The 17,745-nt window shown below is 43.7% G+C and overlaps 1 protein-coding gene across 2 annotated transcripts; it reads right to left on the bottom strand.

Annotated features, from left to right (window-relative positions):
• Window positions 1-2,198: 2,198 nt before the first annotated feature.
• On the bottom strand, window positions 2,199-17,481 carry TMEM233 (transmembrane protein 233). 2 transcript variants are annotated; one of them, XM_048323283.1, is made up of 4 exons: window positions 16,973-17,481; window positions 10,119-10,253; window positions 9,632-9,805; window positions 2,199-4,447 (listed from the first exon to the last, which is right to left on the bottom strand). In XM_048323283.1, exons 1-4 carry the CDS (start codon window positions 17,159-17,161, stop codon window positions 4,436-4,438), a joined length of 510 nt encoding a protein of 169 aa, XP_048179240.1. In that variant the 5' UTR covers window positions 17,162-17,481; the 3' UTR covers window positions 2,199-4,435. The 2 variants fall into 2 exon arrangements, with proteins under 2 accessions (XP_048179240.1, XP_048179241.1); XM_048323284.1 differs by lacking the exon at window positions 9,632-9,805 and having other exon boundaries at window positions 16,973-17,467.
• Window positions 17,482-17,745: the final 264 nt, after the last annotated feature.

Here is a 17,745-nt window from a genome sequence, read left to right as displayed (position 1 = left end):
GTGCACATAAGAAATCCTTCAAACACCACTGCATCCCTTCTCTGCTCTAACACTGCACACCTACCAAGACCTGCTAATTAAAAATGAGGTTGGAGGTAGGAGGACAGTAAGAGGAAACCAACATTTAGATAGTTTTTGAGCCTGAAGGTGCTGCCTGTGGAGACTGAGGGCTCAGTCTCAGAAAGCTGGGGGTCAGGCAGCAGCCCTGCACAGCCCTGAGGGCTCCAGCCTTGCCTGGAGGTGTCTCCTACAAAGCCACGGTAGGATTCAAGGTTTGGTGATATGGACTCTTCCTTCCAGGAAACAACCCCATCCACAAAGGCTCCTGAACAGCTGTCAGGTAACCAGGATGCTTCTAACCAGCTTGGCCCCCATCAATCCAGTGACTTCCTTTATATTTTGGAATTCAATCCTTCAAATCCTCTTGTGTGTGTGCACACACAATCACACAAAGTAAAAACAATGGGGGAGATAACTCCATCTTCCCCCTTCTGAGGTAAATCAGTAATAAAATCCTATGGGGAATTATAAGGTAGAATTGAGTTGTGAGCTGTAAAACCTGCCTGCAGAGGCACATGGCAGAACGAAGGAGCACATGGCGGCACAGAGAGGCTTGTCTCCACTGGACCCTGGGGGGAGGTGGTGTCACACAGCAGACCCCTATGGAGAGGAGCCTGCCGGGAGCTGACGGACGGGTGAACAGTAAGTGACCACCCCATAAAAGGACATTGAGAAAGTGTGTTGCTGATGTGGCAACACGGGGTAGGTCACGCCATATAAGGAAATACTGTGCCTTAGAAAAATGTATAAAACCGACTCACTCCTTTAAATAAACAATTCAGATCCCCTGCCAGTCTGGGTCTGTGATTCAATCACCGACAAATCCATGTTAAATAACTGGCAGACCAAGTTAGGGCCCAGGGGAGGAAATGAGCCTAGAGAGAAATGTTTGCACACTGTTTCAGCAGAAACACTTGAACAGATGCTGAAAGTGATGGACATTGTGGTAGCAACCAGATACAACCTATTTCCAGGCTGAGAGGCAGAATACACTGTGAGCACATTTCCAAAGATAGAGGTACAAAAGCAACAGCTTGTGGAGCCTCACCACTCATAGATCGTGGTTGCAACCACATAAATTGAAGAGCCAGTGCTGGTCTTCAGGTGAAAGCTTTAAACCCCTGGGTGCCCCTGCAGGGAGGCACACCAAGAATTTAATTTCATATTGTCCTCTAGATTCTTTTTTTTTTGCTGTGCAATCTGATGAAACTTCCACCATGTGTTGAGTGTCTGGCTGACCCCCTTCACACAGCAGCAAAGAACTCCCACTTATATTTAGAAGCCTCTTCTAGGGTTACATATCAAGATACACGCACTGGGCTGTTTTGCAGAATGCGGCTGCCTTGTAAGAAGTCAAAGGTGCCAGCATGATCCAGGAGCTGAGGCCAGCAATTTCAAGTTGCCATCTGTCTCTGCCTATAATATGTGCCGGAAAGAAAAGAGAACTGGACTTGAGGCATTAGTTGGTGCCTTCAGCATGCAGGGACACTGAGTCCAAAAAATGGAAGCCTGAAGCAGCTTTGCAGAGGGAAGACTCTGTTCATGCACCCAGGACACAGATGCTGAGTTGAAACACATTTTACCGCTTCCCACCTCCCTCTGTTTCATCAAATAACATCATTCAGTACATGTATCTATAACAGGGGTTTTTTCCTACCAAAAAAAGGTAGGTCCACTGCAGAATAATGGACCAAATCCAAATTTAGATGCATGACAATGAAGAACAGGTAATTTCCAGAGCCTTTCAAAGATAATAAAATTTTTATACATGCCCCTCAAAATATGGAGCAGGTACAAATTCCTCAGTCAGACACCTGCATTCTGCCTTCCATACCCACTGCTGTCACCAGGGCCTTGCTGATTTGGGCACTAAAATGTCATTTAGGCTCCCTGTGTTTGCTGCCTGCTTTGGATGTGTCTGTCACACCTACAGCAAAATGATGTGGTTGTACAAGGACCATACCCCTTTCCAGCACAAGCTGCACTTCCCAAACATGATTGAAAATTTATGTAAACATAAATAGATGAAGAGAACCAATACCAATACATTAGTAAAGCAAAAATAAGGTTACCTATGACACAGAAGCAGTAAGGACATTAGAGGAATCACTGCATTCTCCCCTCTCTGTCACATTAAGTGGTTTAATATAAAGCCTTTATTTTTATACCAATCAATAGCACTGTAAGGTAGCAACATTTATCTTCAGAAGCACTGAAGGTACAATGGCTCAATTCTCAATTATATTAAGAGCGAGACTTAAAAGATATTTATGAGGAACAAAATGCTAGTTAGATTTCCACTATGGTTTTCAAAAGCCTCTGAACAAGTCAGGTGTCTAACTCCTATTGATGTCAGCCCTTGTTGGGCAGTTTAAAAAAATACTTTGAGTTGCCTATCCCTGTCCTCTGGTGTTCACATAACTCTGGAAACCTCCTTTTGCTGTGATTCACTTTATTCTGAAACTGTCCAAGGGATTAGAAAAAGGGATATTACTCTTTCAAGTAGAAGAGCCAACAAAACTAAGGAAAGACACTTCCCACATACCAGAATGGACATGAATTAAAAGTAATTTTATTCCACTTGTCAGTGACATTTCTAACATATCTGATAATAAGGCAAGCTACTAAAGTCCCACAAGACATATCAGACCATTAAAATAGTATTCAAAAACCAAAGAGGAGTTCACAAAACAGCCAGTTCTTGAGATCATCAAAATCAGTGGCAAGATTCCCATGTGAACAAATCTGATCAGTGTAAATGTTTAATAAATCAACTGACTTCACTAGTGTTTGTGAAGTTTAATACTGCAGTAATTAAGGAGAAGTGATGCTTCACTGACTTCAATGAAAAACAAAATTTGGCGGGAAGGAAAGCGAAAAAGCACATTGAAAATATAATATCAAGGCACAGAAAATACATGCTACTTCCAGGCATATGCTTTAACAGGTAAAGGTTTCTGGGAGAATTTTTTTTTTAATAGGTAGTTGAACTCCTGGCAGATGATTCTTCTCTCACCTGCACCTGCAGAATTCCCTGGATTTCTGGGCAGTTGCTCCAGGTTGATGTTAGTGCAGGGAGAGGGAGTGGAAGTTGGCACAGCTCTCTTGAAGGTGTGGTAATAAAGCAAACAGAGCAACAACTGCTGAAGATGCAGCCACGTCTTAATGCTCACCAGAGCTTACTCCTTTTAACATGAAATATTTGTGTGACAAAACAATTGTGTTCTATGAAACAGTTTCCAGCTAATAAAAACAGCTGTCCCGTGCTAAATTTTCATAAGGTATCAAGAAACTGAAGTAGTTTAGAGGCCATCAATTCTGGAACTTGAGGCTGCTCACTGAGTAGTGTCTTAGGATCAGGAAGTGTGTCTGTAACTAGGAAAAGGTGCAAAAGTCTGCCCATCTCTAACTGCAGGGATACACAGACCAGTCATAGAGATGAGAGGATGAACTAAACAAAACCCATATGAGCAATGCAGAACACAGTGAAACTGTGTGCCTTGCTAGAAGCACAACAACAAAGGGATGAAGGACATCTGTTTAAAAAGATATTTTGTCAGATAAAAAAAATAGGAACTTTTTACATATGTGAAGTTTAAAGAGGAGAATATGATCAGTACAAATTTAAAGCAGGACTGGAGCTAAGTCAAGGGAGTGCAACAATGAAAGACAACAAAACAAAAAGAAAGCATTAAGAAAAACATGGATGCTATGGAAGAAGAGTCTCTCTTAATAATAAAGTGATTGAAATCGGTCCCAGGTGGTTAAAAATCCAAGGTAAAGTTCTAAAAGCTGAGGATGACAAAAGAAAGCAGCTGCTGAGTCAGAGTGCACCCACAGCATTATAAAATCACAGAGCAGGATAAAATCACAAACCCATGGTTACAGTTGTGTCATGTTCAGACTGTTTTAAAGTAATGAAAAAATCCTTAATGGCCTGATCCAAAATCTACCAGAAGTAACAGGTGTTCTCCTACTAGCTCCAGTGGGCTGTGCATCAGATCTTACACTGTGCACTATAAACAGTCTGGATACATTGGCTTTGTTTGGCTGGGGTCAGCCAGGGAACATCATGGATCCAGCATACATTCCATGGAAATGAGAAAGAAAAGGGATTTTTTTAAGGGCAAGATCTCATTATACATTAGGGTGAAAGAGAAAACGCGGCTTTGTACTGAGATGTCTTATAAATAAATAATTTTGGAAACCTGGTCACGCCATGCTGATTAACTAACTGGGCTATCAGTTCATTTGCCACCAACATGCCTCTGCAGACTTGTAGGGTCAGAGCTAACAGTCTGGAATGGTTTCCATCTCTTCTTTTTCCTCCTCCAGAGGTTTACATGTTGATATCCTCCAAGTGCAGTCCTGGTCTTCAGATAGCATTCTGCAAGGACACAGAAATATGTGCATTTAAAGGAGGAGAAGACAGAGTGTTTGCCCTGTGAGTTAAATTATTAATTCTACAGATCTAATGGATACGTTATGCCACATTAGTGGCACTTGTTCTCTTAACAAACATCCCTCTAGATTAGCAGCTCAATACAGTTTCGAATCAAAGAGCTGAGTTTCTAATGGCATTGGTCATCTGTCAATCCGAACTTAATTTTTAAACTGGGTTACCTGAATCAATGCAAGCTAGGGCCTTTCATTGCCAGGAAATGGGCTCTTATTTGACAAAGCTTCATGAGGTCAACAGCATCTCTACTTTCTTGGAGTGGTACATAAAGCAGTCAGAGAAGAACAACACTCCAGCAGTAGAGAACTTGGTAAATTCAACAGTAATTCACAACATACTTTAAAAGGACTGGAAAACCTGTCTTGTGCATCTGCATTAGGAGAGGAAGGATCTGAGAAGTTCCCTCAAATTCTTGTGTAGGGGAAAGGTCTCAGACAACACCTATGGATGCCCTGACCTATCCTTGAATTCTGGGTTCTGCTGGAGTCTGAGGTATCTCCTCCATCAAGCAGCTATGTTCTAGCAGCTCCTCAAGGAGGGGCGTAGGACCTGAGGCACTACACAGTAAATATATCCTGCAGACAGCATTAATGCCTTTTCTGATTGTCTCTTGGACTGGGCAGAATCCATTGTAGGAACATCTCCTCTGTGCACAGATGAAACAGCTGGACCAGGATTTTTCATGTGATTTGCTAAGGAAGTGAGGCTGATGTAGTCACATTGTCTGTGCACCTGCACGTGTGCCACTGCTCAGCCTCCCAGCTGAGGGAACTCTTTGAGAGACAGGTAGAGGACTTCAGGCTCCTATGTTTTCACAAGTCCAGTAAAACGAGGTAAGGATCAAGGAAATAATCAGTATGTGCCCTTACCAATAGAAAAGCAGCAGTTTGAGCTCCCTGGCTGGGTGGACACCAACAATTAATGTGGGTAAAAAAACAGGAATGCCCTGACTTCAGGCTTGGAGCTCCATCCCTTACTGGCAGGTCAATCCCTGCAGCACAAGACCCTGACTTGTTCATTTTTATGGTAAGGTGCAGAGGACAGGATGGCCAACGTAAAGATCTGGAGGCTGGCTGAGTAATCCCTGTCCTCGTGCTGGTCTTCAGCTTATTCTGTCTCTGAAAGAGAGGCAGTCACTAAGTGAAATGCCTGCAAAGGCTTCTGAGAACCTCAGGACAGAAGAGATATTAAAAATAATCTTGCATGCCTTTTCCTCCTGAAGAATTATTTCTAAGTCGGTGAGGAAACTATATGTGTACATTTGTCCCTGGTGCACAGTCTCTAAACACTTACTCCTTTTCCTTCTACCCAGAATTATCAATGCTGCATTACCACACCTGTGCTTGATTTAAGACCCTTCTGGTTCTGAGCAGTGCAAGCTGGTGCTTTCCACACAGCCTGGCTGGCTTTGTGTTCCTTGGAAGTCATGCTGACATGTAGCATTTCTGTGGCTTCCCCGGAGCAAAGCTCTAAATCAAGTGAGAATAAAGAAGGGGTCAGAAGTTCAGGCTCCTCTACGAAGGCATTAAAATATCATAATGATTTGCATAAAATTCCAAAACCACAGCATTTTGGCTACCCTTCCTCAGACCAAAACTGTTGCTGTCTCAGTCCACTGAAATTTTTACTTCTCTCTAACACCTCACTCATCCTCCACATTTCTACTTGGCTCACTCCTACTTGTCCAGACTGCAGAGATCCACAAGAGAGGAACACAGAAGACGTGGGCTGTATGTAAAATGCCTTGTGGCTCAGCTGGGTGGCAAAACTCATGTGAGCTCTAGCTTAGCCCTGAACAGCATTGTAAAGTGTCACTCAGACACTAGAGATGGTCTGAAAGTATGTGCTGTGAGGAGCTGAATATTGTTCTGAACTACTCACATGGCAGCATGAAGTAGAAGATGACATGTTTAGATCCAGTTCAGAAAAGGGTTTGGGATACTTAGGATCTCCTTCACTTCAGTAAGGAGGATCCAGCCCAGGCTTATGTTTCCCTAAACCCTGCCAGCAGAACTCAAATGTAATCCGAGGGTGTCTCATGTCAGCAAAACCCAAAACAAAACAGAATTTGAGATCTGCTTCAAAAATGTTGAGGCTGCTCTGAAAACACAGATTGGAAATTACTTGAGAGCCCTCACAGACTGACAAAATTACAATCTTTTGCTGAACAAAATGCTTATAGGTGGGAAGGCTGACTCCAGGTCTGTGCAAGTGTGTGGAAAGGTTGCTAAGAGGCTCCATGAGAACAGTGGCACTGGGTGGGAGAAAACAGGGTATGGCACACACAGGCTGTGGCACACAGCCCTGCACTGCTCCAGTTCACAGGGGTGTCTCCCCAGGGAAGGCAAATATGTCCCATTTCTCACTGCAGTTCTTGATGGACAACATGCCTGAGGCATATATGCAGGGCCGGACTGTGGTGACACAAATACCAGCTAAAGTTACACGTGAGCAAACCCTGGAAATGTAACTCAGCTCAGGACTGGCAAGCCAGAGGCGCAGGGGAAGCTGACAGGAGAGGATAAAAATGAATGGGAAAGAGTTAGAATAAATTTGGTCCAGTGTGGAATGAGGCACAGCCCTGATTTTACACACACACCACAGCTCTGCACTCAGAGTCCTCAGCACAATGAGAAACACACCACTTTACACTGATCAAGACATACAAGTTTTATTGTTGGGCTGTCAACTCCAGTGATGCAAGTGATGGCTTCCCCTTGCCTACATTTAGGGGCATGACTGCAGAACGTAGATGGTTCCCAAGTGTTGGTGGGCCCTGTTCCAGGATATATATATATGTATCACTTTATATTTTGTTTGCTAAAGATAACATGCCAGTGTTCAAGACAAATGAGGCTCTCCAAGGCAGCAGGAGAAGCCCTGAGCTGACTTAGCTCTGAGTAAATCTTCAAAATGAGAAGTCAAGGCTGTTTCTTCCCTGCCGACTTAGGTGTTGGCTGCTGTTACTCCTGTGCTACTGTTGTTCTGTGACTGAACAAACCAAGGAAGGCACATGAGGACACTTGGAAATAGGGGTTTTCTGAAAAGTGAAAGGGTTTTCCTCTTCCCAAGTCTGCCACTGTTATTGGGGGTACATTTGAGATTGTTATTGGTGGTATAAAATCATTGTTTGCTCAAAGCATGAATTTCCTGCTCTTCCTCTCTATGCAACTTCTACCATTTCTACCCTCAGCACACCTGACTCGATATTTTTCTCCTGGCTGAGGCATGTGGAGTTGTTTTGAAGGAGGCTTCAGAGCCAGCTGAGCCCGACTCAAGTTCCTGTACCAAGAAGAAAAGTTGTGTAACAATTGATAGAGATTCCCTCCTGCCAGCCTGACTTGGATGTCTCACTTTTGTTCCTTTCCAGAGGCTGGATGTTGTGGAAGAGAACTCAAGTTCTCAGTACATCTTTGACACTGGCAGCAGTATCTCCCAGTGGTAATTTGCAGTGAGACTTGTTACCCTTTGAAGACCGACAGAAGCCACAAGGAATGTCAGCAGGAAGAACTGGGTACTGTGGCATCTGATTAATTACAAGTGGTTAAAGTACACAGGAATCAATCTTGGAATGGTCAAGCTTTTTATACATATTGCTGAAGTCTAACTGCCAGGAAAAATGCATGTGTAGGTCATGGAAACATTAAATCTGTGCTAAATGGTAATCAAATAAATCTGCCATATTATTGTATTAAGGCTATTTTGTGCTACCTTACTAATACTGAAACATATATTAAAGTCAGCATAAAATTAATTTACAATCACCTCACTTCAGCAGACACAAAGTGGCTGTTAGTAAATAATCATGAGCAAGGCCCAAATGGGTGTGAGATAACTGAATAGAGTGTGCAAAGCTATTCACACCAGTGGCACGTCAGACCAAGACAATTTAGTATAAAGTAAAAATGTCCAGGAGTAAGGCAACAAAGGGGCCTCAGGTAAGCATGGAGAGTGGAAAGACCAGTTGGGTGCTTCTGTTGACTCATTTTCATATCAAAAGATTGTTGTTGCCATCAAATCCTTTCTTAGAAGCTAAGACTTTTTAGAGGGTGACAAGTGAGAGGGAGAAGAGGAGCAGTAAAGAGGCTGAAAAAGCAGAGAACAGAGTGAATCCAGTAAACCCTGAATCCTCACAAAACTCATGGTACCATTTGGCCAAGAAAGGTCTGTGGAACCTATTTACAGAAATTAATACCCCAGCTGAGGGTTCTCAGGCACCTGGCTGCTTCCACCCAACAGAGAATTTTCTCTTCAAAAACAACCCCCAGAACCAAAACCAATTTAAAAAATCCTCAAAACAAAAATAAAGTTGTATTATACTGATTTACTACTGCTTGGTCACTGTGAATGCTTCAGGCCAGTGCTGTCTTCCACTCCTTACACTGCCCTTCTCTCCCCTACTTTGAAAAAATTACTGACTTTGGTCTCCTTGCCCGAGAAATTACGAGTAAGGTGGTGGAGGCAAACAGAGGAATTTACTGCTGCTGTCAATTACAAAACTTGGCACCCCTAGCCTGAAGGGACTTGGGTTTAAATCTGTGAGGGCTGAATGAGCTGAACACAAGCTAAACCAGAGAGAGACTCATGCTTGCAAAATGCAGAGAAAACTAATGAATACACAGGAAGCCTCAGAGTCTGTGGCACCATCCAATATTATCCCGCAGAGTGGGACCCCACGTCCAGTAACTTCCCTGCAGCTCAGTATGTTGCACTTCAAATTTTGTATGAGAATGCTGTACACGTTTAACCAGCTACTCCATTCCACTCCCTGGAGATGTCTTCATTTCAGTGGTAAATGAGGTGTTCTCTGTTTATAGTTTATGCAAAAGTTGGTACAGTGCACTGAAATGCCCTCCAACCGAACCAGCCAATAATTGATTCATATAAATTGGATATTGTAATGGGAAGCACACAATACTGTGCAGAAAAGAACATATTGTTCCACAACCTTAAGAAAGATTATCAATACCCTCAATTACTTTCATCCTCTTTTCCAGTAATCCATCTGGGTAACCCCTGTGTTACGGAGATTCATTTGTTGAGTTTAATTTCTATTATTGCAGGTGTATGAAGGCAGAACAATAACACAGCACAGAGAGTGAAGGTCCTTACCCCACAGAGACCCAAGTCAGAATGACATTTGTGGTCACTTTTGATATAGTTCTGGTCACCTGTTTTACTGTCAAACCGTAGAAGAGTAATTGACTGTTGTCTCCTCCTTGCAGAGTTAAAGGATCGGTTGGCCAGATTGTGAGACCGAAAATTAGCACCTGGGGACTCTGTTACCTGAAATTTAAAGATCTCAGGTCACTTGGTCTGAAAGATGGTAAAGCTGAGGAGGAGAAAAACCAAAAAAGCAACTGGCCAAAATTGGAAAAACGTATTGGAGTTGCAAGAGTTTCTAGAAAACCCCCTGCTGCTGAGAGGGTCGCTTGTGTTTAACCACAGACAACAGATTTTTCAAAACCATAAAATATGAAAAAATCCTTTTGGAAAGCATACACGCATCCCTAAACAGATAAAAAGAGGTAGTTGTGTCAATCCCATAGTGTCTTGTTCTGGAGTCCCTGCACATAGGGCTGTGAGAGCATTTGCTCACCGTTGTGAATTGAACCACGCAGTAGATGCCAATGATGACGAGGCCGATGATGATGGAGGCCACCGCCACCCAGAGCGCATTGCGACCCAGCCTCTTGGAGCCTTCTACGTCCCCTTGGTTGTAACTGTTCAGAGCCTGCAGAGGGGAAACAGGGAATTCACAGTTCTTCCTTTAAAACAGAAACCTGTTGGCAAAGCAGCATGACAGCTCTGAACTAACAGAACAAATCAATGTCTGCTGCCAAGGTAAGCAGGGAGTCGAGTGTTCTGTTCTGCTCATTTTCAGTACCTTTCCTTGAAGTGACACCTCTTTTTTTTTTTTCCAGTGGTGAGGCTTTGTTCATATGATGCACACCAGCATAAAACCTGTCAAACCAACCTCCACCCACTTGCATAAACCAGTGGCTTTAATCTTTGGAAATAGTTTTGTAGTATATATGAATTGTTAGTTGGCCACTTCACCAGTAGTGAGATAAATTCTTATGCTTTATAGGACTATAAACATAAAAAAGAGCATAAATAGGCTGTATTTTTAGAGAAAGTCTCAGCAAAACTTAAAAAAGCATACTAATTTCCTATTTTTCCAATCTTCTACTTTTCCAAACAAAGTTTGAAGAATTAATAGGTAAGTTTGCTAGTGGTGGGAAAAATACAAACTGAAGAAATACAGGTCATCTGAACAAAACATCGGAGTGCCATCCTTATAGGCTAGAAATTGTGTTCCTTTTCATTTCTGGAAGACACTTATTATTATATCCATCCCGAGGTGTGCATCAGATATACTCATATTAGAGACTCGAGTTTCTCTATACCCACCCGTGACTCAGCAGATCCTTTACATTCATTACATGCTCAGATTGCAGTTTGTGATAAGACCACTCTAACCTTCTAGGCTTTTGTGAGACAGACTGTAGGATTTTCTGAATTAATTTTCGGTTTAACCAAACCATTTTTAAAGAAAAAGGTTCAGTGAATGACACTGAAGTACTGTAGTGCACAAGTCTAAACACAGTTTGTAGTAATTTTTTTCCCAAGAATGAGATGCTATCAAAGCATTTTTTAATGGGCATTATTCCTAAGAATTGTTTTGTAAAATCATGAGGGTTTGAGTTCATAAACCATAACACTGAGTCCAGATTTCTTGATCAGATTGCACTATTGAACTTAGTATACGTCCTCAGGGAATCAGATTAGTCATAACGTGGTTTTTAGTATCTTGTATATATTTCAGGAAGTATCAGAGAAATGGGAAGAGTAGGGGGAGAAATATGGGGACCTGATCAAATGAACTGTTCTCTGGACTAAAGAATTCAGACTGTCTCTAGAAAACGACTGCATGAGGTATCACCAAGTGCTATTATGAAAGTTCTTCAGGTATAAATCACTTTTTGCAGCAAACACAGAACAACAGAATGAAGAGCTGGAACTGTGGGGAGCAGGAAAGGGATGAAGTTCAGAGCATACCAAGCATTGCTGTAGAGCCATTTCTCCCAAGCAGAAAAGCAATGAGGGACATGATGCCTGTGTTGTGTTGATTAGCGAGCACACATAGCTAATGGGCTGGGTGCACTCGTGGTGTCAGCACTGCAGGAGCATCAGTCCAGACAGTCCCAAAGCAACACAGCCTGTATTCCTAGAATTGCATCTCAAGGATAAGTGCAGGTACTTATTCTCTGGTGTCTACAAAAGGCTGAGATGCTGATGCACTCATGTCCTTAAAGAGAGCACTGATACATTTCTTCCGTTCCTGGAAGCCCACATGCCTAAACATTTCCCTAGTTTATGTCCCCAAAGAATATCACTAATACCTCTGCTCTGCTGTCAGATTTCTTTGAGGTTGGCTGGTGGTGGAGAGCACATAATGGGGAAAGAGGGAAGAGATGGAAATGAGAGATGGACACGAGCACATGGTCAAACAGGACAGTGTCACCCCTGATCCTGATACAAAGGAGGGGCTGGCACAGTCCTCTCACCTAAGCTACTCCACTGTCCCCAGCAGTCCTGGCTGCAGAAGAGTTTTTTCAAAGTATGTTTGGGAAGTCATTAAAAGGATTATGAGAACAAACATGGCTTGGCTTGGCCTTGAGCAGACTGACCTCCTTCTGTCTCTGCCAACAACCACACAGAGAAGCACGACAGACACCTCAGCCCTGGACTTTGTGCTCCCCTCTTATCAAAGGACTCCCCTTGCATGGCATCTACAGATCAACTCAATTCTCCAGGCTTGTGGTCTCAAAACTGAGACAGAGTTGTAAGCAAGACCTCACAGCACCAGCTTGCAGGTCTGGGCCATTTTACTGACGTATTTAGGATGTTTGGAAAATGTCCATGTGATTTCTGCAGGTACTGCATAAATAATTCACCATGCAGACTTTAATAAATAATGTCATTTTAATACAAATCCACGATGAAGAGGACGAAAACAGCATTAATGATAAAGAATAGGATTTGGGAGATACAGGAAGGAGACCAAAGTTTCTGTATGAAAAGGTTTAAATTAAACAAAATAACTTAAATAGGATTCAATAAAAAGTAAGAGGTTTGAGGGAGTGGTTGGGGTCTGATGCAAAGCTTTTTGAAATCCATTACTTCTATCTGCTTCCAGTTTTTTTTTTCTGCTTTCAAGCTTCCAGTTTTCAACATTAGACAGACATAACATCAACTGTTAAAGCCTTAAATGTTATGTCTATTTATTTCCAAGAGCTGGGCAATATATTGAGAACACAGCATCTGTATGAGACATTTGGTCTGTCTGACTTTTAAAACAAATTTCAGCCCTTTCCAACCTAACACCATATGTTTGCTCAGGTTTCTGCTACCTTGCTTGCTATGAAGTCATAACATAACATAAATTAAAGCCACAGTTCTGCAGCTGTTTATTTAATTGAGTAATCTCAGTGACTTCACCAGGTTCACATACATCTATTTATAAAACATTCTCATTTCAACAATAAAGTGACTTGACCTCATGTGAACAGAAGTGTGCTGAGTTAGCTATAAAATATTAATCCCTTTTAATGTGTATTTTCTGTTCCACCCTCTCAGAGCACTGATCACGGTGAAAACAGAAAGAACACTGAGTTACTTCAGAAATCTTCCTCTACATCTCTTACAGATCTGGGCAGACCAGACTGAGGTTCTCTGATCAGCCTTTTCTAGGCTCTATAAGCCAGGCTGGGTGAACCTTATTTGGCTGTGCCTGGAAAGGAGACACTCTCTAGTTCAGACCTAAGGAAGAATGAGACCTGCTGATTCAGGGTGACTCCTCACTTGTAGGAGCAGTGCACAGGGAAACACAAAGAAGAGGGGGAACTTGGGGAGAAATTCAGAACAGGCAAGTGCTGAGCAGGACACATGAAAGGGGAGTTTGTTCTACAGAGTGTTGTAGAGGAAAAACAAAAACTTAGCAGTTTGCAAAGGCAAGGGCAAAATGCAAAAATGCCTTAACAGCAGCTGCTGAGCCCTGTTGTTTAATATTCCTAAAGTGGGCACAGGCTGACCCATATGGTGTTAGATATCCAGGTACCTACAAGTTACCTAATGAGGGATGTATAAATAATAAACTCTGCAAGTAAACTTTCTAACTACAGAAACACTGGTTACTCTGCTGGTCACTGACCTGGTCGCAGCCAACACGATGCCCATGGCTCGTTAGAATACCAGTTAGAAGAGGTGACTCCCTTAGAAAGCAAGGTCCATCCTTTCCTGTCCCCACAACTTCCACCACCCTCTATTTTGTTGTCTCTGCTTAGGGAAACCCATATACAGACTGAATCCAACAGCAACAAATGCAGACAAAGAACTTGTTACTATCAGAGGCAGATGAGCCAACATTGTCACAGCTTGACCACATATGTTGTTTGAAGCATGGAAATGATTAAACAGAAATGTGTCAACAGAAAGAGGGAGTTTGGAGCAAAAATCAGTGAGAAATAGCTTTGGAGAGACTGTTTGGAGGTCACTACAAATGTAAGGCCCTATGGAATTACAGGACTAGTCTGACATAGAGATCTTTGAAATAAAGACAGCTGAAGGGGGGGTATTGAGAAAGGCCAACAAAATGTGTTCAACTGTCAAACCTCAGTGCTGGCATTGAAAATATCCAATTCATTTCCCAGAGTTATTCCACAGCCTCCCTCTGGCTCTGATCCCATGAGCCAGACATAGCCAGTTCACCCAAGCCAGGTCTCAGACACAACTGGCAGCTCACTGGGAGCTCTTTGGGTTCACCACTGCAGATAAGGAGCCAAAGAGCTCAATAGCACAGTGCCTACCCCCAGCCTCACACCAGAGAAATCTCCTGTGCCACATTAAGTCTCCTGACTTGGTACCTGCCTCCACACCCTGATGCCTGTGGTTACGCCTGTATGAGAAAGAATAGGGCAAATCTGAGCAAGGCATCCCTGGGGCTGAGTGAGCCAACTGATGGCTCAGCAACATGACACAGCTGCTCAGCAATGATCCAGCTGCTGGAAGTAACAAGGAGCAGAACTGATGGCATCTGGCTGGGACTGCAGAAGGGTGTTGGGAACAGTGATCCTACAGCCAGGAGTCCTGGGGAAAACAGAACTCCATTTGCCAAAAATGCCGAGCAATGGTCACCCCTGCAAGTGGCCAAATGGCTCATTGGAGGAGGGCTCCTGTAATGCCAATATAGCAACACACTGATGCCATTAATGTCCATTCTACCAGCTTTCCTCTGACCCCTGCCATGAGAAACAGACAGGTAAGGAACAAGGAAAGGTTATTATTGCAATAAGGAGAACTTGCAAAAGGTTTATTCTAAAAATAAAGGAGCTAAGATCTGTAATGGTGAGGTTTGAGCCTTCAAAGGTGAGAAAGAAGTGAGGAAACCAGTGCTGGAGTTGTAAATGGGGCAGCAGAAGAGACAGAAGAGACTGAAGACAAATCTGTCATTTATTTTGCGGGTGTGTTAGAGCCCAGACTCTACTTTTAGAGTGAAAACATTGTCTGAATTTAGAACAGTTAAGGAGGACATGACACAGGTACACAGGGTGCTGAACCATGCCCCCTCTAGAAGCCAATAGGACTTTTAGGCCCATTTTAAGAAGTGGAAATTTGTAGAGAATCCACTTGTAGGGGTCTTTAAATCTGACCCAAGATCTCCAGCAAGCTCTGCAGACTGTAAAGGTATCTTCTGTAAGAAAAGCAAATAACCCACTCTTGTATCTCAGTGTTAACCCTTAGCAGCTCCAGCTGAGAAAGGGAGGGAGGATGCCGATCCCAGCGGAAGTGGAAATAAAACCAGCACAGGCTAAAATGCAGAACTTGCAGCTGAGGATAATGCAGCGGTTACAGGTTGCAGCTTGGAAAGGCAGGGGGGTCAAGCTGTGGAAAAGAAGTTGGATGTGTTATTTTTATGGAAAAGGAGACGTTTTAGGTAGGATGCTGTTGAAACAGAAGCTGTTCACAGGGGAAGTTATTGGTCTGGTTTTTGTTTCCCCCTGTAAGGGAGAGGGCAGCTGAGACCTGCACAGGCTGTTCAGCATTCAGGAAGTGCTCTTCCCACCCTGGTTCCTACATATCCCCTGGTAACAGTTACTGATGCCTGAGTCCAAAAGCCTTCATGAACTTCAATGAGGCTGTGGGTGGAGATTTCTCCATATGGGGTGCAAAAATCTTTAGAGGCCAAATTCTGTCCTTGACAGTTAACTTCTGTACAGCCCCAGTACCTTGATGAAAGCACTGTCAGAGCGAACAGACGCTCGCAGCCCCAGATCATCAGCTCTCAGTACTTTATATAGCACCCTCAGTGTCCATGGACAGAAAGCATGCTGAGTACTAGCAGAGCCAAATCTTCCCAAAATAATGAAAAGAGATTGTATAGTTAAGGTAACAACAAAGAAAATAAACACAGAAGGAAAAAAAAAAAAAAAAAAAAGACAGCTAATACTTAACTGCAAGAAAAAGACTTGAAAAATGGTTTTGGAGTTGTAGTTTTCAAACTTCAGCAATCTTACTAGTTTACTAGTTTTACAAGAGTGTGTTTGGGGATATTTTAGACATAGTTAGCTATTCTTATACTTAATTGCAAAAAGAAATAACTACATTTTTACTTACCTTCTCAGCTTGGCTGTCAGAGAAAAGGATGAAAATACAGAACATGTTTTAAACCTTTTTCAGCTCCTAAACAACAGAAATACATTGCAGTATTACTGATAACACTGATCATGTATATGACTGGAAAACTCTGGATCTGACTCTGCAACTTTTAACTCAGAGAAGGAGTTTCTGTTCCAACAATCCTTTGGAAGTTACCGGGATTTCTGGGTTATTAAGGACAATGTGTATCAATTACAAATTGTAGGAGTAAGGCTGTTCTCTTAGTGTTTTGATACTCAATTTACATGGGCAATTGCCAACAACCCACAATCATTATAATTGCCTGTATTATTCTAGTAAATAGTATCAAAGAACCTGTTTACTGGAAAAAAAGCACTCCTATTATATTTGATTAGCTAAAGCAGACACCAAATCTGATTTCTGTTCTCCAGCTGACACTTTCCCACAGATACTGTCTGTGTCCAGTTCAGTGTGAGACTTAGTTGATATAACAAACCCCATTAAATGGAATAAACCTGCCACCTGATAGCCAGATAGTGAAAACTTGTTGGAAACTGCCTTCCACTCCACGTTTTCCATTGCTTCTGGGATAGCTCGGTGGACCCCCTGCCCGCGCCTGCTGGTGTTCCCGGGCTCGCTGCCTCACCCAGTGTCCGCAGGCTCCCGGGACAAGCGGCCCAGAGGCAGCTGGATGCCCCTTTCCCTGCCGGGGCTGGGGGCGCGGGGGGCCGGCGGTCGCCCCTCGGAGCCCAAGCTGGAGGTGCTACTCACCATGACGGCGAACACGAAGGCGACGATGTTGATGGGATAGGCGGGACAGAAGCAGGAGAGGATGCTGAGGAGCAGGTAGTTCTTGGGCCGCGGCTGCGGTGGCCCGTCGGGCAGCTCATCCTCAATGTTGGTCTCGGGGCTGTTCTCCAGAGCCCGCTTGATGTCGGCGCCGGCGGGGAGCGCGGACATGGGGCTGCGGTGCGGCGGGCGGGCGGCGCGGAAAGCCCAGCGCTCCGGGCAGGCGGGACCGAGCGGTGCCGAGCCAAGGGAGCCGCCCCGGGACGGCGCCGGGCGGGGCGGGGGAGGCTGCCGCGGGGTTTCAGCGCGGGGCTGGCTTCACGGGAAGCGATGGGAAGAACACCAAGCCCGACGACGCCCGCCAATGTTTCCAGCGTGGAGTCCCCGCGCTGCCCCTGCCCGGCCCTGGGAGCGCCCCGGCAGTATTTTCACAAAAACTGGGACTGGTCCGGCCTTTTCGGAACTTTTTCAGCGCTTCCAGTTAAAGGACTTAAGCCGAGTTTGCGTAACCCCCGGGAGAACTGCGCTGCGTTCTTAAACTCGCATTTCCAAGTGTCTGAGCTGCTTCAGCAAGGGGAGTAAAGCCCGCAAAGACATTTCCTCTCATCTGGACTGAATTTGCCATCTCCTAACCCCAGCCTCTTGCTAAACTTAGCGAAAGCATTGAAGAGCAGCAGAAAGTAACGAACTTAAAGCATTATGGTCAATTTTTTAGTAAATGATTCAGTCCTTACTGAACATGACATCTGCAAGGT

The sequence above is a fragment of the Corvus hawaiiensis genome, chromosome 18 (genome assembly GCF_020740725.1).
Source record: "Corvus hawaiiensis isolate bCorHaw1 chromosome 18, bCorHaw1.pri.cur, whole genome shotgun sequence".
In the NCBI taxonomy this organism is placed as follows: Eukaryota; Metazoa; Chordata; class Aves; order Passeriformes; family Corvidae; genus Corvus; species Corvus hawaiiensis.
This window is presented reverse-complemented; position numbering and strand designations above follow the sequence as displayed.

Excerpts from the sequence above, each read along its gene's own strand:
- TMEM233 (XM_048323283.1), bottom strand. The coding sequence starts at position 17,161 with ATGTCCGCGCTCCCCGCCGGCGCCGACATCAAGCGGGCTCTGGAGAAC. Across the intron at positions 10,254-16,972 it reads CCTTCGTGTTCGCCGTCATG|GCTCTGAACAGTTACAACCA; the intron begins GTGAGTAGCACC and ends TCCCCTCTGCAG. Across the intron at positions 9,806-10,118 it reads GCGTGGTTCAATTCACAACG|GTAACAGAGTCCCCAGGTGC; the intron begins GTGAGCAAATGC and ends TTTAAATTTCAG.